Here is a 14,480-nt window from a genome sequence, read left to right on the forward strand (position 1 = left end):
TTAAAAAAGAAAAAAAGAAGAGAGAAACTAAAAATAATTTTACCAAAAATAAAGACGGTAAAAGATCCATACGTATAAAATTTCAAAATTTGACCACGTCGCTAACGTGTAATAATAGAATCTTGAGCCCCAGAAAAGTACATATATATACATCTTACTTATGGTACGAATGCCAGTTTAAAACGACTCGTTCCAACGACGATAGAAACGCACTGAGAAATTTGATCACCGTGACTCGACATTCTATTTAAAATTATAAGCATTCAATATGGCGTTTATCGGTGATACGATTCTAACCTGTTAATTATACGCATGCGCATATATCAACGGCTATTCTTAAATATACTATTCTTTTCTTTTCTTAAAATTTGTAAATTTAGAAATGATTTATATATATATATACTTTATATATAAAATAACTTGTAATAATTTATTCTTATAAATCCTACGATAAAGAGAAACAAAGGAAAAAAAGCAAAAAGTATCGAACGATTTCAAATTTCCCAATACCAATAAAGAATCGATTTCTTTTACTTTGCGAATAAATTGAAAAAATTCTCTTTCTCTTTCCTTTTTGTTTGTTTGTTTTATTTTTTTCTTTTTTTTTAACTTCAAAATACATCGTCCTCGATCGCTCGTTTAAATCCAATGCTGTATGATGATGATAAATTTTTTAAATCCTTTTCCTTCATTCTTTTTTTATTTTATTCTTTTTTTTCTTTTTTTTTTTTATTTTTTGGATCATCGTTTCCCTCAACTTTTTTTTCTATACTTTTTCTTGTCTTTTCATCTTCATTTTTATTTTCATTTAGATCACTTGATATTCCACAGTATGATATTCGTACGTATAAACGCATACACGCACGCACGCGTTTCTTATAAAGAAAAAGACGAGAAGGTGCATAAAAATTTTTGTTCGCTCATATGTGCAATTTTCTTTTTCCCCTTTTTTTTTGCTCGAAATCCGTGTGTGTCTTCCGTGTATTATATATATATATATATATATATATATATATATAAAAGAGAAATTAATATGACAAAAGCATGCATATGTTAATCCAAATAAAAAGAGAAATTTATCAAATTAAAGAAGAACAAGTTTATCAGCCTAATCACTTTCTTTGTCAACTTCTATTTTCTCACTTTTCCTATCGATCTTTTTCCTACCTCTCGAAAGCCTTTTATTTTTTATCTCGATAGATATTTCTCCGTTTTCATTATTTATTTTTTTTATTATTCCTATTCGTTAACGTTCGAGAAAACAAGAGATGTGAATGACACAGTAGAAAAGAATAGAAAAAAGTAAATAAATAAAAAAGAAAGGGAAAGAAAAGAGAAGAAGAAAAAAAGAAAAGAAAAAAGGGAAGAAAAAGAAAAGAAGAAAACAATAAGAAGATCGAAGATCGATGACTGGGGTTGAACCGAGATGAATTAACCCTTAACGGTCGACACACTTCTTTTTTTTCTTTTTTAGATTTTCGTTCTTTTTTTTTTCTTCTTCTTCTTTTTTTTTCTTCCATTAATATTTACAAGCCTACAAGACAAGAAAATACTAACTAAGTTTTATAGAAAATATTCGTGATATAATAAAAACGTTCGTTATTATTCTTTTTTTCTTTTTCTTCAATAGCATCAGAGCGATCCAGAGATCACGCGCATAGTGACCCTTTCGATCGTTAAGGGGATAATGAAAAAGATAGGGTGCCAATAATGATCGAGATTGATCGAATAAGAGAAGAAAAAACAAACTAATGAATTATTCGTTTTAAGAGAAATGAACACGACTCTACTCGTAGCCGCATTAAGTGTTATTAACGAACGGAAGAGTTAATCTCAATGGTACTGGTAATGATTGTTACTAATTAATCATCATAATAAGAATAATCTTAATAATAATTATAATGACAATATAATCGTACCAGCAGCAATAATAATAATAATAATAATAATAATAATAATAATAACTAATAAAAATAATAATTAATAATAATAATCATCATTATCGTAATATATGAATAATAATAATAATAATAATAATAATAATAACTAATAAAAATAATAATTAATAATAATAATAATCATCATCGTAATATATGAATAATAATAATAATAATAATAATAATAATAATAATAATAATATTAATAATAACGACGATATGAGTTTGACGACGCATAGAATTAAAGATGGAAATAAAGAATTAACGATAATTAGACAAAGATAATAAGATGATATTCGCCATAACGAAAAAGAGAACGAGTAGGAGGAGTAGGAAAAGGAAAAAGTTTTGGAGGAGGAAGAGGAGGAGGAGGAGGAGGAGGAGGAGGAGGAGGAGGAGGAGGAAAATTGTAATGACAATGAGCACAACAACGACGAAGACGACAAAATGATGATGTCGTTAATGATAATAATAATAATAATAAGAAGAATTAATTAATAAACGTATTAACGGTAGAATTTTCATACTATGGCGAGACACATTATTATAATTTTGATGCGCGAGCCGCAATTTCACGTAAAACGGGGGAGAACTGTACAAGTTGTGTGTGGATTATTATTACTTTTTTTTTTTCTTTCTTTCTTTCTTTCTTTCTTTCTTTCTTTTTATCTTTCTCACACTTACACACACACACACACGCATACACATACTCGCGCATATACACGTGTACGTTTTTAATTATTTTTTTATTCTCTCACATTCGACATACAAACTCTCGTACTCACTCTCTCACATACTCGCACGCATACACATACATACACGCTCTCTCTCCCTCCCTCTCTCTCTCTCTCTCTCTCTTATTCGTATTTTATTTATAATATTTTTCTAACACCATGCAAAGTGTGTACGATACCAAATTTTTTAATATTTCTCTCTCTCTCTCTCTCTCTCTCTCTCTCTCTTTCTCACGTTATCATTCTTCTATTTTCACTCTTACTATCACTCTTACTTTTACTTTCACTCTCACTTTCTCTCTCTTTCTCTCTCTCACTCTATCTATCTATTTATCTATCTCTCTTTCTCTCTCTCTCTCTCTCTCTCTCTCTCTGCATACTTTTACAAAGCCAAATCGATGATAATAATTTACGTGAATTACTTACATTTCGCTCGTGTATAATTAATTTTTTTTTTTTTCTTTTAATTAGAATTTTTTTTTCTTTTTTTGTTTGTTGTTATTATTGTTTTTGGCCATGTAGGTATGAAAACCCTACGTAATAATAGCACATGACAATGATATAACAATAGTGAGTTTTTAAGATCTCACTAAATATTATATATAAACGTATATGTGTGGACTTATCGGCAACCCCATTTCTTCCGATACTATGTATGTATATAATATTTTAACCTAGAACCGCCGATTACCAACCGCACAACGCTTGTAAAACAGCAAACGAAACACCGAAGCTATATTCTAACAACCCTTCTTCTTCTTCTTCTTCTTCTCCTATCCTCTTCTTATTCTTATTTTTATTCTTCTCCTTCATCTTCGAAGTCTAAGTTATGCGAATAAAAAGAATAGTTTTCGATAGAGATAACTAATGGTCGTATATAAACTGTATCAATTTTGTGTATGACGAATATTTATTAATTTTCTTTTGCTTTCTTGTATATTACTGTTTTGTTTTTATTTTATATATTAATTAATCAATCAATCAATCAATCAATCAATCAATCAATCAGTCAACTAATCAATCAATCAATCAATCAATCAATCAATCAATCAATCAATCAATCAATCAATCAAGCAGACAATCAATCAATCAATCAATCAATCAATCAATCAATCAATCAATCAATCAATAAATTAATCAGTTAGTTTATTTATATTTATTTTTTTTCCCTTCCTCCTCCTCCTCCTCCTCCTCCTACTCTTTTCTTCTTTTTTTTACTTCCCCCTCTTTTTTTTTTCTTTTTTTTGTTTTTTACTTCAATAGTTTACTTTTCTTTCACTAGACACAATTCAACATATAGAAAGTTTTATCGCTATTATTTTATTTTATTTTATTTTATTTTATTTTTTTGTTAATTAATTAATTAATTAATATTTATCATTTATAATTATTATTATCTTAAAGCTTGTCTAAGGACTCGCTGCGTGGCAGGAGTATATGTGTTTTCTTTTATTTTTGTTTTTTGTTTTGTTTTGTTTAATTTCGTTTCGTTTCGTTTCGTTTCGTTTCGTTTCGTTTCATTTCATTTCGTTTCGTTTCTTTTCTTTTCATTTCATTTCATTTTAATCGTCCGTTTCACTACTTCTCCTCCATTTCTTTTCCTTTTGGTCTTTTTCCTTTGTTAACTTTTTACACTTAATAGCACGTATTCGCCATTAATTTTACGTTATCGATCATTGATATCATAAATTTTCAATAATTATCGATAACACTTTCTATCGAATAAATAATACATATAGAAAAAAAAAAAAAATTTCTTTTCGACAGAGGAAAAAGAAGTCATTCGATGATGACAAATCAAAAAGAATATGATTATGATGCGATTCGTTTGGGAATTTTACAAAATTTACTCGTTTAGATTAAGAAAAAAAAAAAAAAAAAATTGAATTCAATGTTCTATTCCATAAGACACAAAAAGACAGAGAGAGATAGAAAAAATGAATATATGTATTCCATTTAGGATATATGAGCCAGTGATTATGAAAGTGTTAATCATGGTATAAATTAAAAAAAAATGAAGTAGGAAAAAAAAATTAGTTCATTACGTAAATCGTTAGTGTAATTAGATCATGGTCATGCAAATTATGCGATAAACTAATCTTTTTTTCTCTTTATTTTTTTCTTTTATTTTATTTTTTTTTTTCTGTTTAATTTTTTACTTAGACCATACACATTTCCATTATCACCGGCTCGTACATACATACATACACACACATATATATATATATATACATATATATATCTTTTTTTATCATTTTTGTATCGTTTACATAAAAAAAAAAAGCAACATAATTTTTATCTTACGTACCACAGGCACATTATATATATATATATATGTATATATATGTATATACATATATGCGTGTGTATACATATATATATATATATATATATATATGTATATATTACATATATAAATTGAAAAATTTTCAAAAGAAAAAAAAACGAAAAAGAAAATACAATATTGAGTTCGATACTACATGAATAATAAATTGTTAATAACAAATGCTAATAAAACAACAGTACAGGAGAAACTTCATTCGAAACTTCAATCGAACGTTCATCGTCGAATTATAAGTCTTTCAACAAATTCAAATCTTTTTACAAGTATTTATAACTGTGAATAAACAAACATTTGTCAAATATTTACTATCAAAGATAGTAAAAGAATTATAATAGTATAATAGTAATCGGAAAATGATGACAATGACGATAACAATAATGATAATAATGATGATGACAATGATAATGACGATGACTCAATAATCGATAGATCGTAAAATCGGCAAATATATGTATTATTAATCTCACTTATTTAACGTGTCGAATGCTTCCTCTTATATGTGTATGTATGCTTCTTTCTCTTTCTCACTTTTTCTCTCTTTCTCTCTGTGTGTGTGTGTGTGTGTGTGTGTGTGTGTGTGTGTGTGTGTGTGTGTGTGTTCGTGTACGTAAGTTTGCATTCGAATAATACATACGCAATGTTTATTAATTAATTTTCATTTTTGTTTCGTTCGTTCGTTTGTTTGTTTGTTTGTTTGTGTTTGTTAATATTATTATTATTATTAATTTTATTTATTTATTTATTTATTTATTTAATTTTTTTATTTTTTTAATTAGTTAGGTACGTTCGTAGTCGTCCTCAAATTATTTTTCGTTCAATAACATGTCATTCTTCTTCTCCCCTTTTTTTTTTTTCTTACTCCATTCTATTTGTTGTTTGTTTATTTGCTTAATGCACTTCTCATACAGGATTTCAATATTTCATCTTATTAATTTTTTTTTCTTATTCTGTTTTGTATGTTGTTTATTGTTTGTTTTGTTTTGTTTTTTTGTTATCAGTCACCATAGGTATGGGTGTACGCACGTCTCTTATTTATTATTCCTTAAATATCTACTACTTGTTGATGATTTGTAATTTATATTTTGTAATAGATCACAATGTGTCATACCATTTGCGGCGCCATCGGTGGAACGATATCTCTTTGTTGTTATTGTTGTTGTTGTTTTCTTTTCTTTTCTTTTCTTATCTTTTCTTTTATAAACTTCTTTCCTTTATGCCATCGTTTTTTTCCTCGATTGTGAATACTTTTCCGTATACATATATATACATATATTACTATATACGGACACGCATTAAATCATCATGCTATCTTCTCATGGACTTAATAATCATTACGAGTTCGACGATCCCCTTCTTTTTTATTTAATCGATATCGAAATTATTATTATTATTATTAGTATTATTATTATTATTATTATTATTATTATTATTATTATTATTATTATTTCAGAACAATTACTATCGATACGAATGTATCATTGTAGTTAGTTAATTAAAAAGAAAAGAAGAAAAAAAAAATCTCGTTTAATTTAGAAACTTCAATGATCGTTAGAAATATTTCACTTCTTTTTTATTTTTCACTTATTAAAAGAGTCTATATAATTATATTACTCAATAGAGGCGTTTCCTCCGTTTCTTTTTTTATTCTTTTCTATTTTTTGTTCCTTGTTTTTTTTTTTTCTTTTATTTTTTATTTCTTTTTTTTTTATTTTTTTTTTTTTTCTTTTTCTTTTTTTTAAAGAAATAAGTTCACAAAGTTATCCGAAATATGAAAGTTACAAGGCGAGGAAGAATAATTAGGAGAAAAAAAAAAAAAAAGAAAAAAAAGAAGAAAATGAAGAAAGAAAAGAAAAAGAAGATAAAAATATTAAATTTGATATCGAAGAGGATCGGAATCTTTCCCATTCGTTGAGAACTCTTCCATTTCTCATTTTATTCGTTCTCTTCATCATTCATCTTTATCCTTGTCATTTGTTACTGTTGTTATTGTTGTTGTTGTTGTTGTTGTTTATTTTCTTTTTCACATATCTTATTCATGCATATCCAAAATTTCAATTTTCTCCATTCCTTTCTTTCATTATCATTTCTTTATTAATCGTCTATCCAGCCATGATTCATATTTCTCGTATTAATAACGTCAAGATCCTACGTGCTAAGTAAAAATTCAGACCAGCCGAAATATTTGTGATTTCATAATGAAGAAATGTAGACAAAAGAAAAAGAAACGCCATTATATTATGTATCCCGAGATAGATATAATATTCATTCATTGCTAAAAAATAAATAAAACTTTGCATTTTTCTCCTTTCCTTCTCTCTTTCTTTCTCTCTCTCTCTCTCTCTCTCTTTCTCTCTTTCTCTCTCTCCATTTTCATAATCATCTTTTTTTTTAATTCTTTTATTTTGTCAACAACGCGCATTGATAATAAGCACGATATTCGGGGGCGTGTCTATTTCTCTCTTTTATAATAATTATAATAATAATATTATTATTAATAATAATAATGATAATAATAATAGCAATAATAATAGTAATAGTAATAGTAATAATAGTAATAATAATCGTAATAATAATAATGATAATGATAATGACAATGATAATAATAATAATAAATAATTTTTTAAATATAATATGGCGTAACATATACGCGCACGTTCATCATCAATACACGCCCTTATCGTTCTGTCGCATTATCGCGATTTTTTTTTTTTTTTATTTCTTTTCTTTCGCACCAGTGCGAAAGATACAAAGATTTTAATTTTTATTTTTACTTTACTTTACTTTACTTTACTTTATTTTATTTTATTTTATTTTACTTTACTTTACTTTACTTTACTTTACTTTACTTTACTTTATTTTAATTTATTTTGTTTTATTTTATTTTATTTTATTTCACTTATCTTTTGCTGTTCCTTTTCTCTGTTCTTTATTTTTTGGTGTTTTGCGATTCGGGATCTATCGCGAGATGATCGAGATAATCGATCATTCTCTCTCTTTATTTATTTATTTATCTATCTATCTCTTTTTCTTTCTCTCTTTTTCTCTCACATTTTTCTTGATATTAGCATAACACGTTGCAGTTAATAGAAGCGTATTTAAAAGTTTCCATTTCTTTCTCGAGAACTCCCTCTATCTCTCTCTCTCTCTCTCTCTTTTTTACTTTTCTTTCTCTTTCTATCTCCATCTCTTCAAATTATTTTCACATTCTGGCATTGGGTCATTCACCTTTACACACATATATGTGTATATACATAATATGTATACATACATACATACATACACACATACACATATATATATACACATATACATATTACATATTATTAAACCTTTTCCTTGCCATTCATATTACATACCTACTCATTCTACCTAAGCCCGTTTTTTTTTTTTTTTTTTTTTTTTTTTTTTTAAGAAAAAAGAAAAAATGAATAAATAAGAGGACCTAAACGACTGCATGTCAGTAACAACGTGAGATTCGATTCGATTGATTTCTGTCTCTCTTTTTTTTTTGTTCTTTTTCTTCTATTCTTTTTTCTTTTTTTTTTTTTTTTTCTTTTTCCTTTTTAATAACGTTGCGCCCGAATGATACAGTTGCTTGGGTCCAACGGGACATTGGCATTTCGTTAGACAATTATACAGTTATATAGATTCTATATAAATACCTAATATGCATTCGTATAATACATACCTAATATGTAATTGTGTGTTTTTAGAACTCGATCGTAGCTAAATGTGACGTAATTACGTACGAGCACACATATTCTCTCTCTCTCTCTCTCTCTCTCTCTCTCACACACACACACACACACACACACACATTTTCACACGCACATACATTTTTCTCATATTATTTTATTCATTCGTTCGTTCATTCGTTCGTTTACTCTCTCTTTCTCTCTCTCTCTCTCTCTCTTTCTTGTAATCACACATTCATGTGTTAGCATACACGCATACACAAACACACACAAAACTCAGCAGACACATACATATGTATATCGTTAATCTTTCATGGGAACGTTATCGATTTCTTTTTTTGTTCCCAAGACTTGTCTCCTAATTTCTATAATTCTCCTTCAATGATTTCACGTGTGTGTAAGTGTGTATTAGTCTGGTTACATGATTTGGTATGTAAATAATATTTTCGTTATATCGTAATTATCATTTCTTTGATAGGGTTACGTCGAATCTCGTATGCACATATATGTCCAGCCTGTTGTTGCTGTGTTGTTGTTGATGTTGCGGCTGATGTTGTTGCTATTGATGTTGACGATGTTGTCCTTATCCTTCTTTCTTGTCCTTTCAACGTTTCTCTTCTTCTTCTTCTTCTTCTTGATTTTCTTCCATAATCAGTGCATATGTACACACGCGCACGCTATATGTACATTCGCATTGCGCACTCTCTCTCTCTCTCTCTCTCTCTCTCTCTCTCTCTCTCTCTCTCTCTCTCTCTCTCTCTCTCTCTCTCTCTCACTCTCAATCTCTTTTTTTATTTATTTATTTATTTATTTATTCTTCGTACGAACAAATAAATGATTGAATGAATGAATGAATGAATGAATGAATGAATGAATGAATGAATGAATGAACAACGATGAGAAAAGATCTCTTTTTCTTGATATATTTTTTTTCTTTCTTTTTTTGTAAATAGAAAATTGAGAAAAAAAAAGAATAAAAGAGAAATGAAGTAGACGTAGAAGAAGAAGAAGAAGAAGAAGAAGTAGTAGTAGTAGTAGTAGTAGTAGAAGAAGTAGAATAAGATGAAAAAAAAAATCGAAAAAAAAAAGAATAGAAGAAAAAAGAAACAAGAAAGGAACAAATTCATAACGGAAAATTTTTATATAATATACACATATTAATATAGGATTCGTTATATCCGGCTAATCAATCGTTATTATTATTATTGTTTTTTTTTTTCTGTTTTTTTTTCTTCATCCTATGTTATATATTATTTCATAATTACTTTTTTAATAGAGACAAATCGTTCAGTTTACAAACGAGTATGCACGAGATGTGTGTATGTGTCTGTATTTTTGTTTGTGTGTATACGTGTACGTGTATCTGTATGTGTGTGGCGTCGACGGTAAAGATATTTCATTTTTATTTTATTTTATTTTATTTTTTGTAATTCTTCTTCTTCTTCTTCTTCTTCTTCTTCTTCTTCCTCTTCTTCCTCCTCTTCTTCTTTTTCTTCGAAGGGGTGAGATAGGCGGACGAATCTGGCGTTTTGTTTTATTCATTTATTTATTTCAATGTTCTCTTTTGTTTCTTATTTTATTTAAAACCATCGTGCATCGAGTCGTTAGGTCTGTTTCGTTTTTTTTTTTTTTTCTTGCCTTCTTCTACTTATTTTATTTTACACTTTACTTTATTTTTTATTTTCTTTTTTTCTCTTGCTTGCTTGCTCGCTCGTTGATTTGTTTGTTTGTTTGTTTGTTTGTTTGTTTGTTTGGTAGCTTGTTTGTTTTTTTTGTTTTTTTGTTTATTAATGGATGGAATGCAATAAGATTTTAAAGAGCATTTCTCGTCCTGTTTTCGAACAATCTCAATCGTCTACCGACATTTTCATATTCTACGACGCAAAACAATGGTCTCCCGTAGATTATGATTCTTTTTTTTTTCCTTTTTAATATTCTCTCGCTGCTTTTTCTTTTTTTTTTTTTTTTTGCTTTTTTTTTTACATATATGTATATCACCGACGATCTTCCCCTTCTTTCCTTTCCTTTCCTTTCTTTTTCTTATTCTCTTTTTCTCTTCCCTCCCCTCACTCTCTCTCTCTCTGTCTCTCAATTTTTTTCTCGTTTATTATGACCGACCACACCATTTACCATTTCTTTCGCGATATAATCGTTAATATAACAACTAGTTTTATTTATAAATTCTGAACGATCAAATTCAATTATAACGTGATTTCCACTACGGTTCATTTCCCCTATATACATATATGTATATATATAATATATATATATACGTAAATATATATTATATATATATATACATACATATATATATATACTTATAATGTATATAGTTGTTCTTGTCTCGAATATATATTTTTTGTCACATATTTTTTTCCTTCTCATTACCATTACTATTATTTTCTTTTTATTATTTTTTATTATTATTATTATTTTTTTTTTTCATTTTTTTTTTTCTTTCCTTTAATTTTGTTTCTCTCAATTATTGTTGTTATTGTTGTCGTCATATTAGTATATCCCTATCAGTTGGTCATTCAAATAGCTTGAAAAAGATACTTTGTTTAGGTGAATTCACCTATTTACACAATTAACGAATGAATGAACGAACTAAGAAGAAAAAAAAAGAAGAAGAAAATAGAGAAAAAGGAAGAAAGACATGGGGAGGGGGAGGAGAGAAATGAAAAACGTGAAAGAAAAAAAAGAAGAAAGAAAGAGACAGGAAAAAAAAAAAAGAAAAAAGAAACATTGCAAGGGATGAAAAAACCACGTTATGTATGTATAGGGAAATGAACGGTAGTACTCATAACGTTAATCGATAGTAGCTCGTATCCCGTTCGAGGACATCGCGCAATAATTATACTCTCGATTCCCCCACCGTTTTCTGCCTATCTCTCTCTTGCTTTCTTTCTCCGTCTTTTTCTCGCACATTTACTTACTTTACTTATTTATCCTCCTCCTCCTCCTCCTCCTTCTCCTCCTCCTCCTCCACCACCACCTCCTCCTCCTCCTCCTCCTCCTATTCTTCCTTATTCACCTCATTCTCCATTTTTATTATTATTATTATTAGTAGTAGTATTTTTCTCGCACGAGCGGCAGTGACTCGTTTCTTAATTTTTTTCTTAATTTTTTTTTTTTCCCCTAGAGAAGATATTCGTTTTGTATTTTTCCTCTCTCTCTCTCTCTCTCTCTTTTTTACACTATTTTTCTTCCTTTTTGCCTTTTCGTTCATCCTTTTGTTCTTTCTTTTTCTTCTTCTTCCTATTCTTCTTCTTCTTCTTCTTTTTTTCCTTCTTCTTCTTCTTCTTCTTCTTCTTCTTCTTCTTCTTCATCTTCATCCTCTTGTATCCTTTTTTTTCTTTATCATTTATTTGAACTTTCCTCCCGTTTCACAACCCCCGCCCCCTTATCAATTTTTTGTTTCCTTCTTTATTTATTTATTTATTTATTTATTTATTTATTTATAATGATTCCTTTCCTTCGTATTTTGTCTTTTTCCTGACATTATTGTTGTCGTTGTTGTTTTTCTTATTCTTGTTATTGTTGTTACAGTTCTCACATTTTCATGCCGAACGTAGAAAGGTTGGATCTATTTGATTGATAAAACATGGTCGCCACTTTTTTAACATACACCCGATTCATAACACTGACGGTGTTATATTTATTATCTTTCCTTTTTATTTCCAATAATCTTGATTTTTCATTTCTTTTATCTTATCTGTTCTTTCTTCCTTTCTTTTATTGTGTATCTCGTTTTAGTATATATATATATGTATACATACATACATACATACATACATATATATATATAAATATATATGGTGAGGACCATCCTCACCGTTCTCGCGAATTGTTAAACGCGAATAACGATGAGACGACGGCGATCGGTGACGGTGGCGGTGGCGGTGGCGATGATGATAACGATGATAACGATGATAACGATGACGACGACGACGACGACGACGACGACGACGACGACAACGACGACGACAACGACGACGACGACGACGACGACGACGACGACGACGACGACGACGACGACGAAGATGACGACGACGACGACGACGACGACGACGAAGACGACGAAGACGACGAAGACGAAGACGACGACGACGACGACGATGATGATAAATTGGTGACTATGAAACGTGTTGTTGTCGATGCCGATGTCGATGAAAATGGCGATGACGATGGCATAGACGACTCTGATAAGTTTCTTTTTTAGTTCGCTTAATTAATGTCTTGAGAAACCGATTTATACGATTATAATTCCAATGTTCGAGTTAAGTTAAAGCCTTTTTCACTTGATTAAGGGAGAGTCTAAATTTGGATTGGGGTTAGGCTGTTGCGAGGTCGAAGATGGTGATGGTACCTGTGCCACTACCGAGCCCTTCCCATCTGAAAGAACATTTCCACCGCTGCCACCGCTGCCACCGCTCATACCACCAACGCCAACCCCTGCTCCACCACCTTCTTGCATTTTCTCGCAGTAATCCGCAAATATATCACGGAAACGCGCCCAGGACTTCTCCGGTACGGTAATGGCTGTTCGAAAGTTCGTTTTCACCTGAAAAATTTATTATAAGTAAATAAAGTTGCAAGAAAAGGTTCTTCATTTTGATCGTAATTGTCTTTTCAAAATTAATTCAATCTCTTCGAACTCCACCTCGAGACCTTTTCCCGATCAAATTTTGTTTATTTGTCAGAGATTGTAAAATGAAAAGCTAAGTTTTGAATCTGAGAAAGAAAGAAAAAGAAAAAAAAAAAAAAACGAATAGAAAATTGATTTATAAAATCAATTATAGATATTTTTGATCTCGCTTAGGAATCGTTTTATCCGACCTCATACATATTTCTATCAAATAATTTATATAAGAAAGTCGATATAGAACTCGCTAAGGGATTCGATGATACGTTCGTTGACGACACACGTTCGATTACTTTTCTTAATAATAAAATATAATAGGTATTGAAGAATTTACTCTTCGATTTATCGTTAGAACTAACGATTAATAAAAGAAAGACTCGAAATGAAGGAGGGTGTGTGCGATAAAATAAAAGGATACAATCTTACCTCGGAAATTCTCATGTAGATGCCACGATTATTTTGACCTATATCAAAATAAAAATTCTTTCCTTCAACGCGCATATAGCGGCCATCGGGTAGGTCACCTTTAAAACCTCCATCGTCGGTACCAAATTCTTCTAAAAGATCCGTCAACGCATCACGGAATTCAATCATACCTTGCGCAGGTATCGCGATCTGCGTCCTAGGTCCTCCTCGTGTTATCGTTTGTGACACCTAAATATATATATATATATACATATACATATATATGCATACATACATACATACATACATACATACATATATAATACGTATGCATATATATATATACACATATATTATACGTATAAAGTAAAAAAAATTACATTTATTAAAATGTTACGTATAATTAATTTTTTTGGACTTTTCCTCCCATTTATTCGATCATTCGTTCGTTCATTCGTTCATTCGTTCATTCGGACGTTCATTCGAACGTTCATTCCATAAGATTTAAAGAAGGAGATCAAAGGAAAGTATGAGGTAAGCGTTACAACACATCGTGAACGGTACATACAGGGTGACTCACCCGCAGGAAACGACCACGAGAGTTCTCTTTGAGATCCAGGTAATACCGCCTATTATCCTTGACCATCATTTCTGACTTGAGTTTTCCATCATCCGGCACATTTTCCGGATTCGGTGGACCTAATATTATATATATATATA

The 14,480-nt window shown here is 29.6% G+C and overlaps 1 protein-coding gene across 7 annotated transcripts in view; it reads right to left on the reverse strand.

Annotated features, from left to right (window-relative positions):
• LOC122638060 (transcriptional activator protein Pur-beta-A-like) overlaps positions 1-14,480 on the reverse strand; it is a 30,622-nt gene that overhangs the window by 3,036 nt on the left and 13,106 nt on the right. For 6 of the 7 annotated variants that reach the window (XM_043830700.1, XM_043830699.1, XM_043830694.1 and 3 more), the window contains 3 exons: positions 14,329-14,459; positions 13,782-14,009; positions 13,080-13,274 (listed from right to left, as the gene is read on the reverse strand). In XM_043830700.1, coding sequence (XP_043686635.1) covers positions 13,080-13,274; positions 13,782-14,009; positions 14,329-14,459 — 554 coding nt within the window. The remainder of the gene's footprint in view (positions 1-13,079; positions 13,275-13,781; positions 14,010-14,328; positions 14,460-14,480) is intronic. The other variant, XM_043830695.1, reaches the window with a different exon arrangement.

The sequence above is a fragment of the Vespula pensylvanica genome, chromosome 2, assembly GCF_014466175.1.
Source record: "Vespula pensylvanica isolate Volc-1 chromosome 2, ASM1446617v1, whole genome shotgun sequence".
NCBI lineage: Eukaryota > Metazoa > Arthropoda > Insecta > Hymenoptera > Vespidae > Vespula > Vespula pensylvanica.